Source organism: Podarcis tiliguerta (genome assembly GCF_965153285.1).
Source record: "Podarcis tiliguerta genome assembly, chromosome: 7".
In the NCBI taxonomy this organism is placed as follows: domain Eukaryota; kingdom Metazoa; phylum Chordata; class Lepidosauria; order Squamata; family Lacertidae; genus Podarcis; species Podarcis tiliguerta.
In genome coordinates this window covers 77,224,597-77,236,966 of record NC_139540.1, presented here as the reverse complement: position 1 = coordinate 77,236,966, position 12,370 = coordinate 77,224,597, and the positions used below count along the sequence as shown (strand labels likewise).

The window sequence follows — 12,370 nt, the reverse complement described above, 5'->3', positions numbered from 1 at the left end:
GGGTTCAGATCCCGGGAGGGGGGTAAGGTCCACGCGTGCAAAGGCAAAATTGTGCAAAGTCGGGAACTCCCGGAATACCTCCCCCCCCCCCAGCAAGTTGAAGGACTGCTTATTGGGGTCTGAGAAGGTCACGGGGCAGGTGGCTGTGAGCTTCCCAGGGCTGTCCTGCAAGCTTCCCACACCCTGGTAAGCAAGGAGGCTGCTTCCTTAACTGGCCTCTGGGACAGTCCCAGAGTTGTCACACCTCCTTTCCAGAGGCCAGTAAGATAGGTACCACCATGCTTACTGGGCTTTGGGAAGTGGCCATGATGGCTCTGGATGCTTTCAGAGCCCTCCTGTTCCCTTCGCAAAGCTTGGTAAGTGAGGAAAACCTGCTGGGTGCACAGGGGTGGGTTGTGTTGGGAGAAATAAATGGAGAGTGAAGAGAAATAGGGTTCCCCAGTTCTCCATTTACTTACTTACTTACTTATTTCTACCCCACCCGCATACGGTTGCGATTGTGTAAGCAGAGTCAGCACAAGTTGCAGACTTAACGTGTGTGTGTGTTGCTGTTTCTGTGCAGTAATCAATCGTACACGGCCATGGCTTTTCTCTAAAATTTGTATGTCCTAGAAACAGAAAATTAATTTACTCACTTGCTCTTTCATACTGAGCATTGTAACGTGTTCTCCTGCTACTAACAGGAGGTAGCAGCTCTGCAATATACGTCGCCTGTGTTTCAATTTAACAGGAAGTCTATAAATAAATAACTAGACATAAATAAACTGTCGGACGAATTTTTTTCTTGTCAACTATTCTGAGTGGAAAATTATGATAATTTTTCCTACTTTTTATATTGAATTGTCTTTTGTAACTCCTGTCAGAAATGTTACATTAAAAAAAAAAAAGCACCATATTAATAATGGTCTATCTTGGGTATTTAAGACCACTAGTGTCTGAATTGAGTAAGGGATGCTAATTTAAGTTTTTCAGATAGCATGCCAGTAATAATATACATGCAAAATTTGGGGACAGCTATGGATGTAATCACATAATATCTGCTATGTATTCTTCTTGCATCATTGGTAGGAGAGATTAGCTCATTCCATAACGGAAAAGACTTCTAAGGTCTATGTTTCGCTCATTCAGGTGCATTCCGTCATTGCCCTCTGCTTCATAGTTTCTCTGACACACCCACTCCTCTGTGTACCCTCCAGCCCTTTGGGTACCCTCTAAATTAGCTCTGTAGGGTTGAGAGATGATGTGGGGCTGTTTTGGAGGTTACAGGGCAGGCTATTGTGCCAGCAGAAAGCTGCTGGTGCAGGTTTGGGTGCCATCCCCCAAGAATTTTCTATTGCGCCATTTAAAGACATTTTATGTTTCATAAATATCATTCTCTTCCAGAATAGCTGCTATTTCTATAGCTTCTAAGTTAACAGATCCACATCACGGAGATTCAATAGAGATCAGCAAATTGATTACCAAAAAGGAAATGAAGCAAACCAGGTAATCAAATTATGAAATCAATACTTGAATAGACTCAAATTACTGCTGAACCTAGGAGCTTAACGACTTTTAAAATCAAGGCTTACCTATCAGTTGCTGCTTCGGCTTGGGGGCTGAAGATGCAGACTGTAATCAGTTACCATTGTTGACTGTTCACTAACTATGAGCTGTCCATAGTTTCCTGTGGAGGGTGAGGAGTGGAAGCTCCCATAGAATTATTCCAGTTAAGCATCAAGTCCGAACACTATTGAATACTAGCGCTTGAAATCTTTCTATGCTATGTCCAGCTGCTGGTAAGACAAGGCAAATAGGAGCTTCTGTTTCACTGAAAATACTATTTTTTTCTATATGTGGGGGAGAGAGGATTTTTCAAGGAAATTTAATTTTGTGCATTGTATCTTATTTGTGTAGGCTGCAGTGTGATGATGAATGTTTGGCTCTTGAAAGAAACAGGTAGGTAATAATTTTATAATTTAATTTAGCAAGACGGATTGTGGAGGAAAGGTGGGATATAAATGTAATAAAACAACAATCTCTTTATTCTAGATTGGGTGGAAATATCTTGGAATTAAATTACGTAAGATTAGGAGGAGGTAATCTGAACAGACTGGAATTTATTTGTATTTCATTTATTTAACAAACTTTTGTTCCTTCCATTAAAAAAAAATGCTTTGTAGGGTAGCTTGCAGGTACACAAAAAACGAAACATTAATAAAATCCAAAATAATGAGAAGCAAATAAAAAAGGAGAGTGATGAAGGCAATATAAAACTAGCCACATCCTGGATCTAAAATGTTTAAAGGCCTAGAGCGAAAAAATTTTTTCCCTTGGCACTGAAAAAGTAACAAAATGGGGACCAGGTGAGTTTCTTGGCCAGGGGCACCAGTGTCAGCACTGAGAAGAGCCTCTCCCTAGTAGCCAATGGCACCCAGAAAAGGGCCTTCAGAGAAGACCTCACTCTATGGTAGGCTGGTGATGGGGCAAGTGAGTAATCTAGGACCACTCTGGTCCCAAGCTAAGTATGACTTTGAAGGTAAGCACTAGTACTTGGAATTGTGCTTGAAATGGACTGGGAACAAGTGTGTCATCACCCATGCCTGTGGGCAACTTGGAATTCCGTTAACCTCTGGAGGTGCAGTGTTGGAAAGGGTCGACCACACCTGTGGAGGGGAGCAGCCTTCCACAGTGTAAATGGCAACAAGAAGTTACCAGACCACGATGAAGCCGTAAACAGGAATTCCCTACTTGTGTAAACGAGAAGCATTTATTTGGCATAATCATGGGTCAGTAGCAGTGTTAGAAACAGATATGAAAGCTAGGAGATAAATGGCACCTTAAACCTAGGATATGGGCGCAACAACGGAATGTCTAGGTGCGCTTTTTTATAACGAACGCAAAGCTGAAAATGAATGAACTGCAGCTGAAACATTATGTTCATTTTTGACATGGTCTAGTCTTTCCCCTGCCCACCCCCCAAATATTCTTAAGTGTATCGGATCTCCAGTTTCCAGAGAGTAGCTGGAAATGGGGAGGCAGAAAAAACTCCTTTCCTTCCACTCTGCAGGTTTAATCTGAAATCTTAGGCCTAGTACTGTGCCCAGAGCTCAGAAACTGCTCGCGCTAATGAAATTTCCTGTCGCAAAATGCATCTAGAACAATGGGAGTTTCAAACACTGGTCAGTCATGGCTTAAAAAACTCTTGAGCACCTCAAATCATGTAAAAGGAAAAAAAATCCCAGAGGTGAATCGTGATTCTGTAGTATAATGACTGTATAAGAAAGGCTTCAAATCATGTGAATGTTGTGTAGTTTAATATTTGTATTGGGGTAAAACAACTACTTTTTAATATTCATTAATTAGGCGGTTTGCTGAGGCTCTTCATATTGATGACAGTTCTGATCCTTTTAATGTCCGTGCCTCTGTACCCAAGTACAGTGATAGCTTGAAAGAGGATGCAAGGTATGTATCGTCGTTACTTTGTGGTTTGTGTATTCTCCAGGGACACATAGGTAGCCCTTTGACTTCAGTGTCCAGAGGTTATAGCTGGAGAATTGTTTTAATGTTAACATTCTAGTTGGTCTAATTTGCAAAGGTTTTATTAAATGCTCATACTGATAAGTGCCTCTTCTCCCCCATACATGATAGGGAAATTTGTTTGAATGTTTCCCTCTTTTCTTGCGAGTTCTCCAAGAAAATAATGGTGGCATAACTATGTTGTGAGTAGCATGTTTAGTACAGTTTTACCTTGATTCGCGAATGCCTTGTTACTCGAACGTTTTGGCTCCCAAACTGCAAACCCGGAAGTGAGTGTTCCGGTTTGTGAACGTTCTTTGGAACCCAAACGTCCAGTGTGACTTCTGATTGAGTGCAGAAAACTCCTGCAGCCAATCGGAAGCCACACCTTGGTTTGCGAATGTTTTCAGAAGTCGGATGGGCTTCCAGAACGGATTCCGTTCAAAAACCAAGGTACGACTGTATATTGAACGTAAACTGTAAATGCCTCAATGGAGCACATGGGCAATGGAATTCTGTACTCTTCCCCTGCCTAGGGTTTCCCTTCTGTAGCTGATTTTTCTTTTACACATGTTCATTTCCAGTATTGGAGCTGGTTTCAGCTAGGAGGAGCACTGTGGCGAGAGGAAGCATGTGGAGGAAGGTTCAGAATCTCCATTTCAAATTGATTTAAGATGTCAATGCGGTTTATGGCAGCTATGAAATTGGCAAGTGCCATATTAGTGATCATTAAATAATTAGGGACAAATTCATGGCGGAGAAATCTCTGAATGGCTGCTTTCCACAGTGGCTTTGTTCTTCCATTGTTGGACAGAACAGTCTCTGGATACTGGTTGCTGGGAATCACGAGGAGGAAGAGTTCTGTTGCACTCAGTCCTGCTTTTGGGTTTCCTGTAGGCAACTGGTTGGCCACTTTGAAAAGACGATGCTCAACTCTACATGGACTGTTAGCCCAATCAGGCTTTTATGTTCCTACCTGGTGCTTTATTTGTGATTCTCACTGACCTCCATTTGAAGGCACAAATCTGCCCACTGGTCCAAAGAGGTTGGTGACCTCTTGGGGGAAAAGCAGTGAAACGATATGTATGATGCTTACTCCATCAGAATTTAAATGCAGTGTGAATGTTGAAGCTCGTATATACTTTTTTTTTTAATTTACCTTGTGAAAAAGCAGAAAATGTCAATTGTGGCTTTAAAATGAGGCATAATGAAATTGGATTGCAAGTGAGAGTCTGAAACCACTCACAGTGTATCCTGTATGATTTGTGCTGGGAAAACACTGGTGTATTTCAAATGCTATGTATGGATTGCAGTAGTCCTCCTTACATTTGTCATACAATTCTTTATTATTACAGGAAAGATTTAAAGTTTGTCAGTGAAGTTGAGAAAGAAATGAAAGCCCTTGTAGAAGCAGTAAATAAGGTTAGTAACGGGGGAACCTTTTATTTCGTCTTAATTTTTTGAAGTGTACATACGTTTAAGCGATGAACAAAACTAAAATTTATTTTGTAAGATTTCTTTAACTTATGGGGCAGAGGGAAATGTGTATATATGATGCACATATGTACATAAACTTGGATGCTGTAGATATTTTTATTATTGCAATTAACAGTTGTGATTCAAAGAAGTGATACATATTTATTGTAGATAGTTCGTTCTCTAGTCTTTCAGATTAACAGATAACAGAAGCTAGAAACTAGAATGCTTCATTCTTCTCCAACCTTCATGAAAGAAACATATAAAATAAACATCTCTCTGTAATCCAGAGCAAGCATACAAAGAAGAGCCATTGCTTCCCGCCTATGAACAGAGAACACCGCAGAATCATCCATGAGCTTGCTCAGGCTTACGGCATAGAGAGTGTGAGCTATGATAACGAACCAAAGCGCAATGTTGTTATCAGTGCGGTGAAGTATGTTGTTCCATTTTCTTGTTATAAGTTGCAAAATAACCTCCTTAACAGACACTGTAATATTCACATTTGTTCTATTTAAGCCTGTTCTGTTTTTACATTTGCACTGTGCAAACATCTCGTGCGTTCTTTGTGTGCCGTGTATTTCAAAACAGCATTTTGTTTTGTGGAGAGGAATGTGTCGTCATGAACATTTCTGTTGTTGAAAACGTTCCTCATTTGATTCATTTTATATATATATATTACATATTTGAATTCTGTAATAGTTGGCATCAAGTCAGATTTTCATACAGAGCAAAAGTCAGCATAAGCACCATTAGTTAATCAGTCTTCCTCCCAACCCTCATTTTTATAGACTTTGTAGACTTGTCTGTTGTCTTACTGTGGGAGCAGAGAGGGGAGACATTGGTTCTGTCCATCAGTATTAACTTGGTGGATGGAGTTTTTTTTGTTTGTTTCTAATTTTCTCTGTATAACATAACTACTCACTAGTATTTCCAAATAATGCAGGACATTAAATGAAAGCATTATCCTATCCCACTGGGGTTCTTGTGTGAAGTGAGATCTATACAAAGGACATGCTTTCCTCCCTTGCTTTCAAACCCCCCCCCCTTTTTGGGGGGGGGGATTTGATATCCCGCCTTTCACTCCCCTTCAGGAGTCTCAAAGCGGCTAACATTCTCCTTTCCCTTCCTCCCCCACAACAAACACTCTGTGAGGTGAGTGGGGCTGAGAGACTTCAGAGAAGTGTGACTGGCCCAAGGTCACCCAGCAGCTGCAAGTGGAGGAGCGGAGACGTGAACCCGGTTCCCCAGATTACGAGTCTACCGCTTTTAACCACTACACCACACTGGCTCTCTTTTAAAATTTTGATATAGAAGTGGCTGTGGGAATGAGAGGAAGGGAAATCTAGTCGCAGCCATGTAGGCATCCTTTGTCAAAGCTCATTTATATTATGGCTCTCTTTCTCCAGAGGGAAATCAGTTTGCCCAACAGTTACTCTGACTTCGCTGCTTACCAAGGAAAGGCAGACGAGGCCCCCACCACCTATTCCTCATCACAAACAATCAGAAAAGTAAGTACTATTGCTTTGAAATATTGGTGCTGTATCTTTTATCAGTGTGTTTTCTGAAATAAGATACATACACTTACAAATGGGCAAGCTGGCAGTGCAGCCCAGTCTGTCCTACTGTCGCAGAAGATTGAATCGGGATTTAAAATGATAATAACAGATTGGAGAAGAAAATTAATTTCAGTAGGGACAAATGTAAGGTTCTGCACTTAGGCAGGAAGAACCAGATGCGCAGATATAAAATTGGGGGCACCTGACTTACTAGCAGTACGTGTGAAAAGGATCTAGGGGTCTTAGTGGACCACAAGCTTAACATGAGTCAACAGTGTGATGCAGCAGCAAAAAAAGCTAATGCTATTCTAGGCAGCATCAACAGAAGCATAGTGTCCAGATCAAGGGAAGTAATAGTACCACTCAATTCTGCCTTGATCAGACCACACATGGAATACTGTGTCCAATTCTGGACACCACAATTTAAGAAAGATGTTGACAAGCTGGAACGTGTGTAGAGGAGGGCAACCAAGATGACCAAGGATCTGGTAACCAAGCCTTAGGATGAACAGTTGAAGAGCTGTGTATGTTTAGCCTGGTTAAGAGGAGACTGAGAGGAGATATGATAGCCACCGTCAAGTATGTCAAGGGCTGCCACATGGAAGAGGGAACAAGCTTGTTTTTTCCTGATCTGGAGGGTAGGAGTCAAACCAATGGCTTCAAGTTACAAGAAAGGAGATTCCAACTAAACATTAGGAAGAACTTTCTAACAGTAAGAGTTGTTTGACAGGGGAGCGGTCTCCCTCCGGAGGTTGTGGACTCTCCTTCCTTGGAGGTTTTTTTAGCAGAGGTTGGATGGCCATCTGCCATGGATGCTTTAGCTGAGATCCCTGCATTGCAGACGGTTGAACTAGATGACGTTTGGGTGTACTTTCCAACTGTACCATTCTGTGATTCTATGAACATTTGAAAGGCCACATCTTCCTTACCTTTGGTCTAGGGCTAGACACTGTCTCCCAAAACCTTGGAAAGACTCTTTCAGTTGATGCCCCAGTCATTTTCAGCCATAGCCACAGCACAAATGTCTTATCCTGCACAAGCATGTAGTTGCACAATCTGGAAGTGGACTTTGATTTTGAATCCTGTCTTTTTATCTGTAAGGCTGCTAAGTATCAGTGCACTGACTTGTATTCCTCTGATGCAATATTTGGCAGAAGAGTTTTCCAGAAGGTAGTCTCAGTATGAATCCCACTATAGTAAAACACTACTGGAGAAAGCAAAATTTAGTTTTAATTAAGAATGGGGTAGGGCAGCCCACCCCACACTTAAACAGGAAGCACACACGTTCATGTTGGTTGTTTGGGAAGAGCAGGACTTAGCATTTTTTGTGCAGTCCACACACCCTCACTAGGTGTCTTAAAATGCTTAATTTAGTGGGATTACCTTCTTTCCTTTTGTCATCTTTTCGTTAGCTCACCTTGTTACCTTGTTGTAACAGTGCTTACTCTTCAAGTTCAGGAGCTTCTCCAGGTTCCAAGCATAGTCAGGGAACGGAGGGGAAGCCCTTCCCTTTAACATACCGTATTTTTCGCTCTATAAGACGCACCAGACCACAAGATGCACCTAGTTATGGAGGAGGAAAACAAGAAAAAAAAAATCTGAATCTCAGAAGCCAGAACAGCAAGAGGGATCGCTGCGCACTGAAAGCAGCAATCCCTCTTGCTGTTCTGGCTTCTGGGATAGCTGCGCAGCCTGCATTCGCTCCATAAGACGCACACACATTTCCCCTTACTTTTTAGGAGGGAAAAAGTGAGTCTTATACAGCAAAAAATACGGTAATTTGTAAGGTGACTCTGCTTGCTGACCAAGACCAAGGTGTTATTGTGTCAGTCCAGAATGGCCTGCATTAGTGAGAACCCCAAAATTTGATTTTTACCTGAAAATATCAAATTTTTATTTCTCCTTCCCCCCATTCTGTTTTAATTTCAGGCACGGGAATAGCAGCACAGAGAGAGGATTCAAAGAGGAGCCTGTGATTGACTACTTTGATGTACAGGACTGAAAAGATGAATGTGAAATTTGTGCCGTTGAAAAGTGGAAGTGATGCTACCAATCATTTTTTCCGTTGAAACGCTTTGTACTCAGTGTATCCAAAGTACATCCTGGAAACAGCAGATGAAAAGAAATAGTTTGTCATTCTTTAACCCTCTCTGTGTGTGTAACCAGCTTTGGGGTGGGGGGAAACAAACATAGAATGTAAGTGCAAGTTGTATGTACCTCTCAACAGCCTGCATCTGATGCTGCAAAACCTGTAGTGGTTCGCAAGGACAGAAAAACGCAACAAGTTGGCATCCAAGGTAATCTGCTATAAAATATAAATGAATTATATCTCCTATGTAAGATAAACTTTTTGTCTGGGTATAAGGCACAGTGAAACAATAGCCCTATGCAAGCTGTTTCCCCTCACGCATTCAAAATTGCACCCACGTTGTGTGATTGGCAGCCCTGTCCTCTGCCATCAATGAGCTGGGGAGAGCTCAGAAGCAGGAAGCTTGTTCCCTGTATGATCAGAAACACCCTGCGTGGTCGGGGCCCTAAATCATTCTGGGAGTATAAACTTATAGTGCTGGCTCTTTGTTTTAGACCTTCCCCCAACCCCAGTATGGATACAAGCTGGAAGGCAAAGACTCAGGGATGGACAACAAATGCATCTGCAACAAATCCTTAAAGGTTTTCATCTTAAGGAGACAAGTTAATTGAATTTGTGAAGTACGAAATTAGGGATGCTGATGTATCCAGATGAAATGATGAAAGCCAGCTTTTCAGTCAAAGCATTACGAGGCATAGTCCCATAGCAATTTGAACTTTGTGCAGCCTAGAAACAGTAGGATTGGTGAGTCAGTAAGTTTATACTTTTTGTATCTAAACTTGAGTTGCCTTTGTCATAAGTCTAATGCTGGATATTTTCAGGTGGTAAGTGTATGGAGCTGGGGATTTTTTAATGTCACCTGTAGGTTCCGTTTTGGGTTTTTTTTAATGGAAATGAGCTTATCGGTTATTCTTCAGTTAGGGTAGCATGTAGCCTTATGCTTTGCGTGTAGCGGTAACAAATAATAATATTTTTTTTTTTTTGCATTTTTATCAGTGGCCAGACAGCAATTGAATATGGTTACTGTTCTTGAAATGAAATATAAAACCACCTTATTATTTCTCCTCCTCTTCCTCTTTGCAAACTGTGACCCATATATTTCCTTAACATTCTTCCTGTTTCATACCCCTTCCTTTTGTGGACAGCTTCCAAGCTACAGGAGTGCCCACACGGATGCACCTTACTAAAAATAATAGTGTGTAAGGATTTTAGATGAGGGTACTGTTTAGTCAATTTTACTTAATTTGTACCCTGCCTTTCCATTAAATATGTGTAACGGCATTTTATCAGTATGCAGGGGAATCCTGAAGTGGCTTGGACTATCTGTATCTGCCTTGTGAACACGTGCAAGTGTCCATTCTTGGTGCATTATGATTTAAATTAGTGGAATGGTTTGTAACAAGAGAAGAGGCCAAACCCACATTCCTAGTAGAATTTTTAAGTTCCTGTCGCACAGAGACATTGGGTTAGTGGCCCTGCAGCACAGACAAGTGATTGTTCCTTATATTACATGTTTATTATTATTTAAATACCAAAAAGTTGAGCACAATTGCGCCTTTCCCACAGAACCTTAAAGTATAATGCACTTCCTTTCTGTACATGGAGTGGAGCTGTGCTTCTGGCACCCCTATCCAGTGGTTGGTTTTCCTGCATGGTAAGGATTTTGCACTCAGTAACAGTTCTGATGCCCCCACCCCAAAGACATGCACAAAATAGGTGCTATGTTACAGCTAAAACCACATGTATGCAGAAGGGATCGATCACGACTCGAGTGGAAGTGCAGCTCTACATTCCTCCAACCAGTACAATGTACTTCTGCTGCATCAATACACAAGAAGGATGTAGCTGAACATTTTGAACAGAGCCCATAAGCACAGAAACGTTTATTCCTTTTCATTACTTAGCCGTTTTCATTTATGTGGATAGTGGTTTTTAAGTGACTGGTTCTGCTATTGCTTGGTGAAAAAGTGCCATGTATACATTAAGGGATTAAACTGGTGTTTCTCTTTGTTGGTTTTGTAACATCTCAGCTTTTAAAAAATTGCCATTCTCATTTTATTCACTTCTCATTTGGTTTTTGCACTTTTTGGTGATCTGAGAGGGAAAAGTCTAATTGGAACAAGTTTTTCAAACTTCTCTTTTGCAATTATAAACAGGGCATTTGGATCCATACATGCAAACAGTGCAGGCAGAATTTTAGGACTGAGGCTTAGTAATAATTACATATTCAAAACTGCTGAGAATACTCAGTGCTTTGTGTGCATCGATTTGTGTGTAATCTAAAGTTGTGAAAATTGCTATGGAAACCATTCCTAATGGCATTTCCCTTGATGTACTTCATGATGAATTAAGTGAATTGATTTATGTTTGGTTTTTGATAAGTTATTTGTCAAAACTTTATATATATATATAATATACACACACACACACACAACTTGCTTGCTTTCAATTCAGTGGTGTAATAAATGACTGACTTTATAAATTTGTAATATAAAACTGTAATAAAGTTCAAATGGATCTTGTCCATCAGTGTTCTGAGACCATGCGAATGCTCCATCTTATCACTTTACTAGTAGCTTTTCACACTTTATATCAAACTGTTTGCTGTCACCCTTGGCAAATATAGTAATACTACTACTACTACTATTTATACACGCATACATACATACATACATACATACCCTGCCCATCTGACTGGGTTTCCCCAGCCACTCTGGGTGGCTCCCAACCGAATATTAAAAACACAATATTTTAAATATTTACCCTTGGTTGCTGGAGACTTGGTTTCAAGCTACCATTAGGCTTTCTGGCAAGCCATACCATTTTTGCATGATCTTAAAACATTCATTATTTAATACTATCCCGTTGATTCTCCTCTGGTATGATATTAATCTATCCTAATAATATTTATAAAATTCCACAGTTGTACCCATTGCAGCAGTTTCTCTCATAATAATTGGTTCTTCCAGGAAGGACTAATCCTCCTTTGTTGGAGATAAACCGTTTACATTTTTCTGATAGTTAGAATTTTGCTTCATTGGTTTTTTTTATCCCCATATCTTTTTCCATAATAAGCAGCAGAGTTCTATTTCCTAATCATCACAACTCTCTGCATTTGTGCTGTACCTCCACCTAGTGGTCGGTATGAAAGTAGCAAAGAATCTGCACTAATTTGTTGAAATCTGGATGACAAGTGAAGTCACACATAGCTGCAACCCTGGATTCAAACAGAAATCAAACATTTCTGTGTGTCTCTTGGTTCCCAATTTGATGCTTAGTCTCCAGCTCACATCACTGCAAGCTCTCAACTATGGCTTTGTCCTACTAACTATCCCTGAGTTGAGGGCAGGGGGCACCCATTTGCAATAATGCACAGAGCCCCTTTCCTTCGTTCCCTTTAATGCTCCATCAGCACAGAAAGTTGGCTTGGCTTAGATTTTAACACTTGCTGGATCCAGGGATGGAAGGATCTCACATACAGCCTACTTCACCGCCCTGCAAACCATAACACTTATTTCAAATTCAAGTGATACAGACTAGCATCAGCTAGTCACCACGTCTCTTCAACACCCCCAAAGAAATTTGGATTGCAAACTTTTAGACAACCACCTTAGACTGGAGGCGGACAGGTGTGGAGGACTCCCTGGTCCCGAATAGGGTAACTGCCCCTGAAGGACCAGGTGCGCTGCCTGGGGGCCATTTTGGACTCACACCTGTCTATGGAGGCACAGGTCAATTCTGTGTCCAG

At 41.0% G+C, this 12,370-nt stretch overlaps 1 protein-coding gene across 3 annotated transcripts in view; it reads left to right on the top strand.

Moving 5' to 3' along the window:
• The window catches only part of NFX1 (nuclear transcription factor, X-box binding 1), a 34,863-nt gene extending 23,717 nt beyond the window's left edge, over nt 1-11,146 (top strand). Inside the window, exons 18-24 of one of the 3 annotated variants that reach the window (XR_014513355.1) lie at nt 1,389-1,485; nt 1,897-1,938; nt 3,346-3,444; nt 4,854-4,920; nt 5,265-5,410; nt 6,384-6,485; nt 8,463-11,146. Coding sequence is in view for 2 of the 3 variants with exons in the window: in XM_083449320.1 (XP_083305446.1) it covers nt 1,384-1,485; nt 1,897-1,938; nt 3,346-3,444; nt 4,854-4,920; nt 5,265-5,410; nt 6,384-6,485; nt 8,463-8,535 (631 nt within the window). In the remaining variant the exon portion in view is untranslated. Of the gene's footprint in view, nt 1-1,383; nt 1,486-1,896; nt 1,939-3,345; nt 3,445-4,853; nt 4,921-5,264; nt 5,411-6,383; nt 6,486-8,462 lie in introns of all 3 variants that reach the window. The other 2 variants (XM_083449321.1, XM_083449320.1) reach the window with 2 other exon arrangements.
• The last annotated feature ends 1,224 nt before the right edge of the window (nt 11,147-12,370 follow it).